Below are 11889 nucleotides of genomic sequence, written 5' to 3' on the forward strand. Positions count from 1 at the left end.
GAGGGGCGGCCTCCCCAGTGCCGAGCCCAGGGCTCAGATCCCTCCCCTGTCCCTGCTGGCCACGCTATTGCTGACACAAGCCAGGATGCCATTTGCCCTCCTTGGCCCCTGGGCACACTCTGGCTCCTGCTCAGCGGCTGGCAATCACCCCCAGGTCCCTCTCTTCCAGCCACCCTGCCCAGGCCTGTAGCGCTGCTGGGGGTTGTTGTGGCCCCAGTGTCATATCCGGAGGCTCAGCAGCAGAGCCCAGAGGGTGCGGAGGTGTCTGGGTTCAAGCGCTGGTCTGGGGAGGGCCCCTGCTGCTGCCTCTTCTCCCTCACCGTGGAGCACAGGGCTCCCCATGCCCCGGCTGCCAAACGGGGTGACAGTGCTGCTGCTTCCGCGGCGGCGGAGGAACGTCCCCTCTGCCTGGCACTGCCGGGAGCTCGGCCCAGAACCGTAGGAGAGAGCTGGGGACCGGGGAGCTAAAAGAGTCCTGCCTCCGCCTGAAAAGGAGGCCTGGCTTCGAAGGAATTTCCTACACTGTATCTCAGTGCTCTGTGTTACAATCTAATCTATTTGCTTGTGTGGTTTCTCAGAATTCTGTGGTTTAACTTTCTTATGAACGTTCGCAAACATTTTGATTTTTTTTTTTTTTTTAACATAGGGAGAAGAAAATTGAAGGTCTGAACTTTGTTAGATGCTTGTCTGCCTACCACGCGCCTGTTCTGACTGCAAGGCTACATGAAACGAGTTTGGCTGTGGCTCAAGAGGTTAAATTTTACTATCAGAGTCTTTCACTGACTAGTTGTGTGTATACATATTTTATAGCTCTCAAACACTGAAATTAAACGGTATGTTCATCTGTGGTTAGTTTTCCTCGGTTGGACAGTCTCAAAGGGATGAGTTTGTCGTTCAGCAAAGCAGCTCGTACTTCAGATACCAACACTTGATCTGATTTGCCAAGAGACTGAAAAAATTTAGATTGTAACCGTGTAATGATTTTCATGTGTATGTATTTTAATTCTCACACACTGTGAATCAAGTTAGAAATGTATTTCTCAGTTGCTTTTAATGTTACTTAAAAATTACAAAGGGAAACATTAAGCTTTACTTATTTTAAAGTATATTTTGTAAACATTATTCATTGTTTGTTTGGGTTTTTCCTGTGTGCAGGTCAAGAATTTACGCTCAGGTGTTTCTCGAGCTGCTGTGGTCTGTTTAGGGGATTTGTTCACCTACCTGAAAAAGAGCATGGATCAAGAACTAGATAATACAGTAAAAGTCCTTTTGCACAAAGCTGGTGAATCCAACACTTTTATAAGGGAAGAGGTAGACAAAGCACTGAAGGCTATGGTTAATAATGTGACTCCAGCACGTGCACTTTGTTCTCTTATAAATGGAGGGCAAAGGTAAATCTTATAAAGACTTTATAAAGAAATAACTTGTGAATAGATTAAATATAGTCTTTTTAACAAAAAAATCAAAATACAATAGGCAGAAATATGAAAATACAGTAAGTCAGCTCTGCAAAACTTCTACCCAGGGCAACGCTTGTTGTTGGCATAATGTAGCCCCCTCTGCTGCTTTCTTTACCTTATGTGAAGAGCTGACTGTTGATTTTACACCTTGGTATATTTTCTGGTCATTTTGCAACACTTCAGTAGTTTTATTCACTGTTGATACAGTATTCTTAGGAACCTGCTGTTTTGCTTTGCCTGGGAGAGCTCACATAGCAGCCTTGTTTTTCATTTGCTCTGCAATCAAATGCCTGTCGTCTTCGGTTTTCAGCACTACCTTTTACTTAGAAAGATGATTGATAACTTACAGTTCTCTAGCTGCAAGTCTCTCATCTGATTTCCTGTTCTCCTCTAGACTGAGCTGGTTAATAGTCTTTTTGCCTGCTTTTTAATTTCCTTTACAGTGGTGGTGGCCATTATTTTCTTGAGTACCTCAAACGTGACAAGCTCCATTTCTGATCCTGAGCTCTAGCTCACCTCAGTCTGTAGTAGAAGTTACATTCCTTTCTGTCACTTCTCCTGCTGAGTATGTTGTTCTTTTCCTTTTATACCCTCGTTCACTGTAACAGCAACATTTAATCAAGCCATCAGGCATTCCAGTAGTCAGATAGGTACCTACTTTTACTTCATCTCTATCTGTCATCACTTAGATAACATTCAGTAGGCTTCATTTCTCATAGCCTCTCCCTTCCATTAAATATTTCAGACTCTACATTATAAATTGATCCTTAGACTTTCTGCACAGCTACAAACCATGAGTTAAGTCTTGATTCAAAATGTTTTGTTTCCTGGGAAGCTGGTTGTTGTGGAATATATTGATTCTGTCTCCTGAAAGCCAGTGAGACTCCTACTGCAATTACCTGAACTTTAAACTGAAAGGCAAATACCAGCCTTAGGATTTGAATTATTTATGAGCCATCCCACACGTAGCTGTTTTAGTGAGTCGAAGAGCAGCAGGGGTTGCTTTAATTCAAAAGCCATGTAAGGTGGTCTCTGTGTACTCCCATCTTTTCTTCAGAAATCCTTGGCCAAGCAATACTCCTGATCATAATTGGCTGCATCTGATCTCCCCATTTTCAGTGGCTGATTCAAACACACTGACCTATCCCTGAGTTTTCTAGACCTATAACGATCTGGCCCCTCCACTTTGTGAACTTGGCTACATTTTCAGACATCTGAGGCACCAGATTTATCCGAGCTGTGAGTCTGAATGCAGCATTTGAGGCAGGGATTAGTTTCTTCACGGCTGAGAAGACTTCAGCCAAAGCAGTGTCTAAATGATGGAGTACAGTGTGTTTTTAATGCAAACACATCAGGGGATGGCCTAAGTAGCACTGGGAGTTACAGCTTTTCTAGTGTTGGCTTCAGGAGGCTCTGGCTTTCCTAGCAGCAAAGCCCCTGCAGCACACACACTCATCTGCAGAGGCTGGAACAAGGAACACAAGAATTATCTTTCAAACTGGAAATCTGGGAGAAAAATGACACGTGTCTTCAGGATGAAGTGGAAAGGTTCTGTTTGGCACAACTGTGTAATTACACAAAGGCTGTCTTTTCTAAATTTGGCATATAGATTGAGCTGCTTCTGTTCACCACAGCTTACTCAGGTTAATAGTTACGGTTTTGCCCACAATTCTTAAGACCTTTTAAAATTTACCTGTTCTCTGCTCAACACTTTTCAAGCCTACTGTGATCATTAGTATTAATGCTTGCAGCCCTGAGTAGATATATACACTGATTCTTCATCAGCCACAAAGCTGGTTTTGACTTTACCAACAAGAGTAATGAAAACCATTTTTGTTTGCTTTTCTGACATGCTGCTCTAAAGCTGCTGGACTGTTGCTCTGAGCTCACCTCTGTGGACAGGAGCTTGATCCAAGAGCATGATTCCAGGGCTAGATCTGAAAGTGATGGTGTTTCAGGAGTTCTGGAATCATGTTTCTGACCTGTGTGGACTGGGTTTATTTGAAGGTCTGTCGTGCATACAGAAATGTTTCCAGCTGCCTTACCCGAGCAGCAGCAGCTCCCGGGGAGCGGGGCCTGCACACGGGGAGGTCTTTAGCCCTCACAGTTCTTGTGTTCCATGGGCACAGGCAGCAGGAGTTTGTTCTCCCAGGCTCCCGAGATGTCTGGCTGCTGTCCAGATGGAACTGCAGGCGCTAAGCAGGACCCAAAGCCAGGCCTAAAGCAGGTAGCTCAGTAGCAGCTGGGGCAGGGCTGTGCTACAGCTGGGTTTTGCTACAGCTGGGTTTTGCAGCCTGGCCTCTATTCGGAGCCGCCAGGTTTTGCAGTTTGAACGACCCGCTCAATTGTCTTTGTGCAAACTGAAGCTGCTTCCTGCAGCCCGGTCTAGCGGTAGCTTTACATCCAGAGAGGCTGTGGCAATCTGTGGAACCAGGGAGAACTAAAATCTGGGTGAAATGGGGACCCAGTCAGTCAGGAAGAACGCTGGATGTTGATGTCAGACTGCAAACCCTAGGAGCCACTCATGGTCAATTCTTTTCCTTAGCTCCCTCCTTTAAACCTGTATTTCCCTATGCACGATGAGCCACACAGATATCTAGTTTACTATGCAGTGAAACTCTCCTCAAAGGAGGATTTTTAATCCAAAGATAAGATTGGGAAAGTTTGAATTTGCAGCACTGTGTACTCTGAAGTCATACGGGATCAAAGGGTACAGCAGAATGTATAGAAAAGGTTAGTTTGCTGCACGGGTTTGAAAAGTGATTCCAGCCTTTCTCTCATTTCCGTCAGCATAGGTGTTTAACGGCCCCCATTTTGTAGAAGATAGACTTCTGCAAGATTTTTAGAAGTTAATACTGCTTTATTTCATTTTAAATGGGTATAAAATACATAGGGTGTGTTTCTGAGTATAAGGACTTGTTTTTCATAAGGGTGATGGAAAGAACATGTAGTAGTGTGCTTTCTAAAATATTGCACAGTTATGTTAAGGAAAGCTAGAAATTAAATTCTAAAAAGAAGAAAATGACTAATTTTATTAATCCAAAAAGGTGTAGTTAGAGGTTGAAACTGCCTTGAAACAAAAAGAACACAGTTTTTCCTTTTTTCATTTGCGTTCTTGTCGTTTGGAATTTTAAGTGAATGAAATTAAATTTGATCAAATGGATTATCCCTGAACGTAGTTTCTCTTTTTTCATTTGCGTTCTTGTAGTTTGGAATTTTAAGCAAATGAAATAAAATTGAATCAAACGGATTATCCTTTTAAATGAAGCTATTTGTCCTGGCTCCACAAGGTCTGCTCTGTACAGACAGATTAAGTATCTGCATGTCAGCAGTAAACTAGTTGTAGGTTAGGCTAACGATGAAAAAAGAAACCTTGTATGCTGTGTTTGGCAGAGCACAGGGCTAGTGCTGTTCAGTGCTGCCACGGGCTGTGACTAAGCTGCTGTGTTCTCTTTAGCCACCTGCACTCCGCGGTGAGGAGATGCACAGCCCAGCACCTCTCGGACATTGTAGAACGGATGGGACCGGAGCGGATTCTGTCTGGCACCAAAGTTGTGGCGGATCGGGTTTTCCCTGCCATCGGCAGGTTTGCACAGGACAGTTCCCAGCAGACAAGGTCAGTAAGGGTCACGGGTCAGACCCTGAGCTCTGCCGAGCTCGGCCTCTGTTCCTCTGCGGCGGCAGAGGAGAGAATCGTGGAATCCTTCGGGTTGGAAAAGACCCTTAAGACGGTCGAGTCCAGCCGTTAGCCTAGCACTGCCGAGCCCCTTAAGACTGTGTGTGCCAGGAATTACCTGCTGCGGGGGGAAGGGGGCTCCAAGGGCACGCCGTGTCCGTCAGGTGGGGTACAGGCTGCGGCGGGAGATCCACGCTGTCAGACTGACAGGGCTGCACCATCCTGGCTCACGTGGCAGGCTGTTCTCATCAGCTTCCTGGTTGTTGATTAAATAAATAAAAATTGTGACTCTTGAGCATAGTTTCTTTGTGGGACAATGACAGGGGTGTCTGGATACACATACAGATAGCGATCTTCCCGCACCTTTATATTTTGGAATTACACACCTGTAGTTATCAGTGTAACTCTAAAACAACTCAGTGTTCATGGGTGTATGTCGTGGTCTGTTGCCCTGCAGGTATTACGGTCGAAAGATGCTCTTCAGTATGATGACTCATCCTGATTTTGATAAAACACTTGAAAAATACGTGCCGACCAAGGATTTGCCTTACATTAAGGAATCGGTTAGCAATCTGCGTGAAAAGGTGTGTGGAAAAGTTCTTGTTTAACAGCTGAGACGCGTCAAGGGGCACTAGTGGTGCTGAGGTACCTGCAGGGCAGCGGGGAGGGCGTTGGGAGCAGGGTGGGTGCGGGCAGCTGGGCGAGGCACTGCTGCTCCTGCCCCGGGCCTGCCCTCGCTCCTGGCAGAGGCGCTGGGGGAAATGCACTTTGGTGCCTCCTGCGTGCTCAGACGTGCTTTTACGGGGCCTCCACCAGCCCTGCTACTTAACGGTCCCACCTTTGGCAGGGTCTGGGGGAGATGCCGTTGGATACACCCTCAGCAAAAGGAAGACGTTCCCATACTGGAAGTGTTGGACACTCGAGGTCATCATCTACTTCCAGAGATGCTCTCAACGTCACGGACAGGTAACGACCAGCACTCTGCCCCGTTATAGGAACTTGGCCTCCGGGGTAACGGCTGTTCACAACAGGGTTGTGAAAAATTAAACATAGCTGAAGGAAAAGGAGAAACTTGACACGTCCCAGGAAAACTCTTTTACATTGGTAATATTAGAATGGCTTTGTGCGTTTTGGAGTTGCTTTGTCTGTCAGGTGCCTGTGCAGGTACCCCCAGCACACAGCACGCCGTGGGGTCCCGGCGCTGCCCATCAGGGCCTGTGGCGCACACATGCCTGGTGATGGCCGCGGTACAGACACTCTGACTGGGGCTGCTGAAGCTTTTAGATGATAGTCTGTCTGTTCTCTGTTTTGTCCTCTAGTAGGTTTTCTACTGAACTGTAAACAAAACCCCGCAGAATTTAAACCAAGCCAAAAAACTGCAGCCCAGAGTGGAGAGTTCGTAGGGGCTGTGACTGCCTCCAGGCTGAGGAGTTTGTCTGTTCAGAACAGGTTTAACTCTCTGCTATTCAAAATAATAACTAATCCCACATGTGATGGTAAATTTTGCATTGGCATGTAAAGCTACGTGTCTGCTTCCTTAGAAGAGGTGACCTCCTGCCTTATGCCAGACACTCCCTCGCCTTTGACTCGGGTCCCTTCAGCAGCCTGCGCTGCACTGGCAGGGCAGGAGGTTTCGCTGGTGCCTTTTGTTCTCACAGAGCTGAGAGGTTTGAATTTGAAAATGAGAGAAAGGTGCTTATTCCATTCGCCATCAACGGCTTCTGTTCACGAGTTAGGAATGAGCTAGTGACTCTGGACTGGTCTGTAAGTGCAGGATACTTACCCAGGCAGAGGAGTGACTCCACAGATTTTCTAATGCTTCCCATGCTAGCGAAAATTTATTTCAAAATACTCTATGCCGAGCAGTTTAATTTCCTCCTCAGCATGGCATGTTGCTTAGGTGCCACCTTGACTGGGATCGCTGTTTAAAGTACTTTAAGAATAAAGAATTAAACTACAGTAACTTTATTTTTTCCCCGTTGATGTGAGGGAAGTTCACAGCTGTTACTGGTCCCCCCCCCAGCTGCTCTGGCATGGAAGGGCACAGGGTCCTGCCGGCTTGAGGCTTATCTCTTGTGTGGTGGGTAGATATGCATTTGGAGTGGAGTGTATATTGAGACTGCAGGAACAACAATTACTGTTCGGCGATTTATATATTTTTTTTAAATCATGGTGTTTAAAGTGAAGGTCCTTCCTTAGATTTTCTGCTTATTGTTGAGATTTGTGCTTACATGGAAAGAGAGTGTCTGAGATGAAAGACTCCTGTTTCAGCTGTGCTCACTGAATAACTTCTCCCTTTCCCATAGAGAGACTACAGAAGCCCGTGAAGTCACAAGAAAAGCAGGTCCTCGTAATTCACTAGAAAGTGAAGAATACGTTAAAGACATTATAGGTCTGTTGAATGGAAAGGACTTCCGTGATCGCATAAACGGCATTAAGCAGCTGTTATCAGATACAGAGAACAATCAAGGCTTTGTTGTTGCAAACATCGTGAAGGTAACTGTATGAAAGCATTTCATTTCAAAGGTCATTAAAGCCGTGTCTCAAAGTTTTCCGACAAAAATCTTGGTTCCCTTTTTCAATAAGAATGTCTGATGAACCGGAGAATGTTGAGTAGGTGAGAGATACGTAAGCTACAGGCTAGCAAAGGAAGGAAACAGGAGGAAGCAGCTGAACATTTTCACCTAGAGCTAGCACTCTGAGCTGTTTCTGGAATACTGGCTGTAGTTTTTCATGCCATTGCTGAGTAAATATCAAAATATTGGAACAGGTTACTAAAAGAGCAGCAAGGTTTAATCAAGATCTGAAAAACTGTCTCCGAAACACAGCTGCAAGTTCTGCCTGCTTTGTTTGCCTAGGAGAAGGTGAGGAAAGGTCTGCGCTGTGATAAAGTTTAAGGTAAGTATCCTTTCTACTAAGAAAGGAGGTTCTGTAAGAGAAAAATCAACACTTGTAAACTAGTGATAGATATAATGAAAGGAAAAGCAAGAGTGTCTTGTAACAGTGCAGTGTCTTTGCTGTGGAACTAAGAAATACTTCTGGGGAATTTCACAATGTCTTAACTGTGAAACTTTTAGAAATCTTTAAAACTAAATAGAGCTATGTCTGGCTAAAAATACTTGCTTGCAGAAAACGAAGTTACAGATGGCTAGTTTACCTCCAGTCCATTGTACAGTAATGATTCCAATTCAGATGAGGTGAGATACAGTTGAATACGACACGGTATAAAAATGTCAAGTGTTGCTTTACTTGCTTAGAACAGTATCGCTCGTATTTGCATGTCAGAGCCATCTTTTTGCTAAAATGGACAATTGAAGCATAACAGTAAAGCAGGAAACGTGATGTCCACATCAGAGGTTAACTCTGGTGAATGCTGTTTGGATACTTTTTCAGATCTTTGATGCTTTCAAGTCTCGCTTGCATGACTCGAACAGTAAAGTAAATCAGGTTGCTTTGGAGACAATGCACAAGATGATTCCGTTGCTGAAAGACAATTTGTCCCCTGTGATCAACATGTTAATTCCTGCCATGGTGGACAACAACCTGAACTCCAAAAACCCAGGGATTTATGCAGCTGCCACCAATGTCATTCAGGCTCTGTGTCAACACTTAGGTAAGTAATTGTCCTGGTTTGAGCCCAGAGGGCAACTGAGCACCAGGCAGCCCTTCCCTCACCCCTTACCCCCGGCACTGGGAAGGAGAAAATGAAGCAAAACCAAATCGCGATAAGGACAGGGAGGGGTGACCCGCCCATTACAGTCACGGGCAGGAGACAGACTTCTCAGAGGAAGAAAAAGAACAGCACTTTAATTCCAGCACTAACCAGCCCAGCACGTAACGGGCAGTGGGACAGTGAGAGGCGTTCCCACATCTGAAGAACCCCGCACCCCTCCCTCCTTCCCCGCTCACTTTCGTTCCCGCTCTCACCACCTCCTCCCCGCGCAGGGGCCGGGCGTGGGGCTGCGCTCAGTCCCGCTGCTCCTTCCTCCTGCCATGGGGGTCTCCCGGCACGCCCCAGCTCCGCGGGGCCACGCTCTCCTCCAGACGCCCCGGCGTGGGTCACCCCCACGCGTTGCACCTCCCAGCGCCGAGCGACAACAGCGGGGGCTGCTTCTCTCCACAGAGACCCGGGTGCTGCCCCCCGCGGGGGAATCTGCTCCTCTGGTGCCCCCCGTGGGGGCAGGGGGTCCCTGCGCCCTCCCCGCGGGGTGCAGGGGGGTTCTGCTCCAGCACTTCCCCCTTCCCTTGCCCTCGGTGCTCAGAGAGGTGTCCTTCGCCAAACTGATCCTCGAAGCCCCCGCTGCCCTCTCCCGGGTTCCCCTTCTCAAACGCCTCATCACAGGGGTGCAGCCACCGCCACCAATGGGCTCGGCCTTGGCCAGAGGAGGGTCTGACTTGGAGCCGGGGGTCCTTCTCACAGGGGCCACTGCTCCAAACCAAACCAAAAACACCCCCCACAAAGCCAGCACAGTCATTTTCTCCCTTTTAGAGTTTTAATAGTATTAACTAAATTCTAAGTGTAAAGAGTTGCCCTTTCCAGTAGATTGCATCCAGTCATTACGTTCTGTAACAGATCATTGGGTTTACTACTGTAACGAATTATTGGTTTCACTTTTTAAACCAATTTAGATAAATTTAAAACCAATAAAGTCATCTTAACATTTTGCTGGTCCCAGAAAGGAGTGCCGCTGGCTGCCCTTGTCACAGGGGCATAATGTTTTTTCATATTGTATTTGTTTCCGGACTGTTTCATTTTCTCTTTAAGAATTTTACTGTGTTTTGTTCTTTGCCTTTAGACAACTATTTGCTCCTCCAGCCGTTCTGCACAAAAGCTCAGTTTCTAAATGGAAAAGCAAAACAAGACATGACAGAAAAGCTTGCCGGTAAAGTGGTGTTTTACTTTGGGTGTTGGTTTGTTTGTGTACTGTCCTAATCAGGCAAATTCCTTGTAGGGTGGAGGTGGCTGTGTACCTTCCCTTGTCACAGGAGGTTGTGGGCGTTAAGGAGGCAGCAGTTGTCAAATCTCACCCCCTTGTAATGCAAATTGAAGCTATTGCTGACAGAGCAGAAGATTATTAATATACAGTCAGATGGAAGGTGTATAAATACCTGGAAGATGCATGGATACCTGGAAGATGTATGAATGCCTTAAGCTTATAATAATTTTGGGATGGAATCGGAGAGAATGAGGTTTGTGGTGAGTTTCAGTCTCTGGGTAGCGCAGTGGGACTGGCTGAGGAGCAGAGGCCTGCCTGCTTCGCTCCTCACCTCACATTCCCTCGTACTCCTGCCAGGAAGAAACAAAAAGAACGAGTGACTGCTTTTGCTGAGGTTTCCCAGCACAGAAAATAGACTGTTCTCCAAGGCTGGCTCCGACTAACTCCTGAATTTTACTTCTGTACCTTTATTTTTTTCGCAGTTGGTCTTATTCTCATTTTGAGGCTCTTGGTTTTGAGGCTGCTCGGTCGCAAAGGAGACGAGCTGGCAGGCTGAGCAGATGGCAGACTTCATAACAGTCTTCTGCCTAAACTGCTGTCAAAAGCTGAAAGACAAATTTGCCTAAAATTTTAAGACAAAGTTTAACTAGAATTTGTATACATATTTTAATATTGGGGATTATTGCTAGAAGTGCTGGATTTTCCTTTGATGTTTTACGTGAGCAAGGGATGTCTTTATTGGAAATATGCTTGAACCAAACAGATCTTACTTGGCTTACTCTCAGAGTAGTTCTGTCTGTAGTAGCTATGAAATGAGACTGAGTAACATAACGGACAGTCTGTCCTTGAAACATTCCAAAATTTATGCATTCTGAACGTGTTAGTCACCAGCCTTTAAACAGTTCATCTCTTGCTGGGATTTTTTTGGAGTAGGTTGTGTTATATATCAGGAGAGTCCGTTCTAGCAAAAAGGGAAATGTTTGCAAATGAAATACTTAATTCATGAGGTCATTGTTGAAGTAGGGAAAATGTTTCATCGTATGTATTTATAGTATAAGGCTACTTTGTTCCTTAAATACCTACTGCGTATTTCTGAGATAGAGGGGAAATCATAAAATACAGATGTGCACGGTGAGAGATGAAGGTTCAGGTGATAGTATTAACTAAAAATACTCAACCTTTGTGTCCTTATGTGTTTTAATGGAGAATAGTCATTATCAACAGTACCAGGGCTACTGTGTGAACTCCTGAGAGAGGATAAGAGGGGTGTCTGTAGGCAAAGCTAGTGGTTTTTATCGGAGTGCCGATGCTGTTGCGACAAGCTCTTGTGCCTTAGCAAGCGTTCCTAACTTGGTTGCTTCGAGAAGGTGATTTGACATTATTTTACACACCTCTCCAAAGCAGGGGATGGCTTCTCAGTCGCGTTTTAAAAATAACCTCTGACACTGTCTGATGGCCTGTTGTCTTCCCTGCAGATCTTGTAACGGAGTTATACCCACGGAAGCCGTACGCCGTGGAGCAGAAAGTTCTCGTTGTCCTGTGGCACCTCCTGGGGAACACGACAAACAGCGGCTCCCTGCCCGGGGCCGGGGGAAACATCCGCACGGCCACAGCCAAACTCTCCAAAGCACTTTTTGCACAGATGGGTCCGAGTCTGTTAACTCACGCCGCCTCCCAGCCCCCGCACATCAAGAAGAGTTTAGAAGAGTTTTTGGAGATCGCAACCTAAAAGAAACCATCTCGGGGCCTGGGGGAAGCTCCGCCAGCCCACCAGCTGTCCACAGCCCCGCGTTGCTGCCTCGCAGGGCAGGGCCGG

The 11889-nt window shown here is 46.2% G+C and overlaps 1 protein-coding gene across 1 annotated transcript in view; it reads left to right on the forward strand.

Moving 5' to 3' along the window:
- Positions 1–11883, forward strand: part of TOGARAM1 (TOG array regulator of axonemal microtubules 1) — a 44180-nt gene extending 32297 nt beyond the window's left edge. The window contains exons 15-23 of the mRNA XM_026849160.1: positions 647–752; positions 1156–1391; positions 4918–5076; positions 5594–5720; positions 5984–6102; positions 7443–7632; positions 8530–8749; positions 9933–10019; positions 11549–11883. Coding sequence (XP_026704961.1) covers positions 647–752; positions 1156–1391; positions 4918–5076; positions 5594–5720; positions 5984–6102; positions 7443–7632; positions 8530–8749; positions 9933–10019; positions 11549–11802 — 1498 coding nt within the window. The 3' untranslated portion in view covers positions 11803–11883. The remainder of the gene's footprint in view (positions 1–646; positions 753–1155; positions 1392–4917; positions 5077–5593; positions 5721–5983; positions 6103–7442; positions 7633–8529; positions 8750–9932; positions 10020–11548) is intronic.
- Positions 11884–11889: the final 6 nt, after the last annotated feature.

Source organism: Athene cunicularia, assembly GCF_003259725.1.
Source record: "Athene cunicularia isolate RWA chromosome 5 unlocalized genomic scaffold, athCun1 chr5_part1, whole genome shotgun sequence".
Lineage (NCBI taxonomy): Eukaryota > Metazoa > Chordata > Aves > Strigiformes > Strigidae > Athene > Athene cunicularia.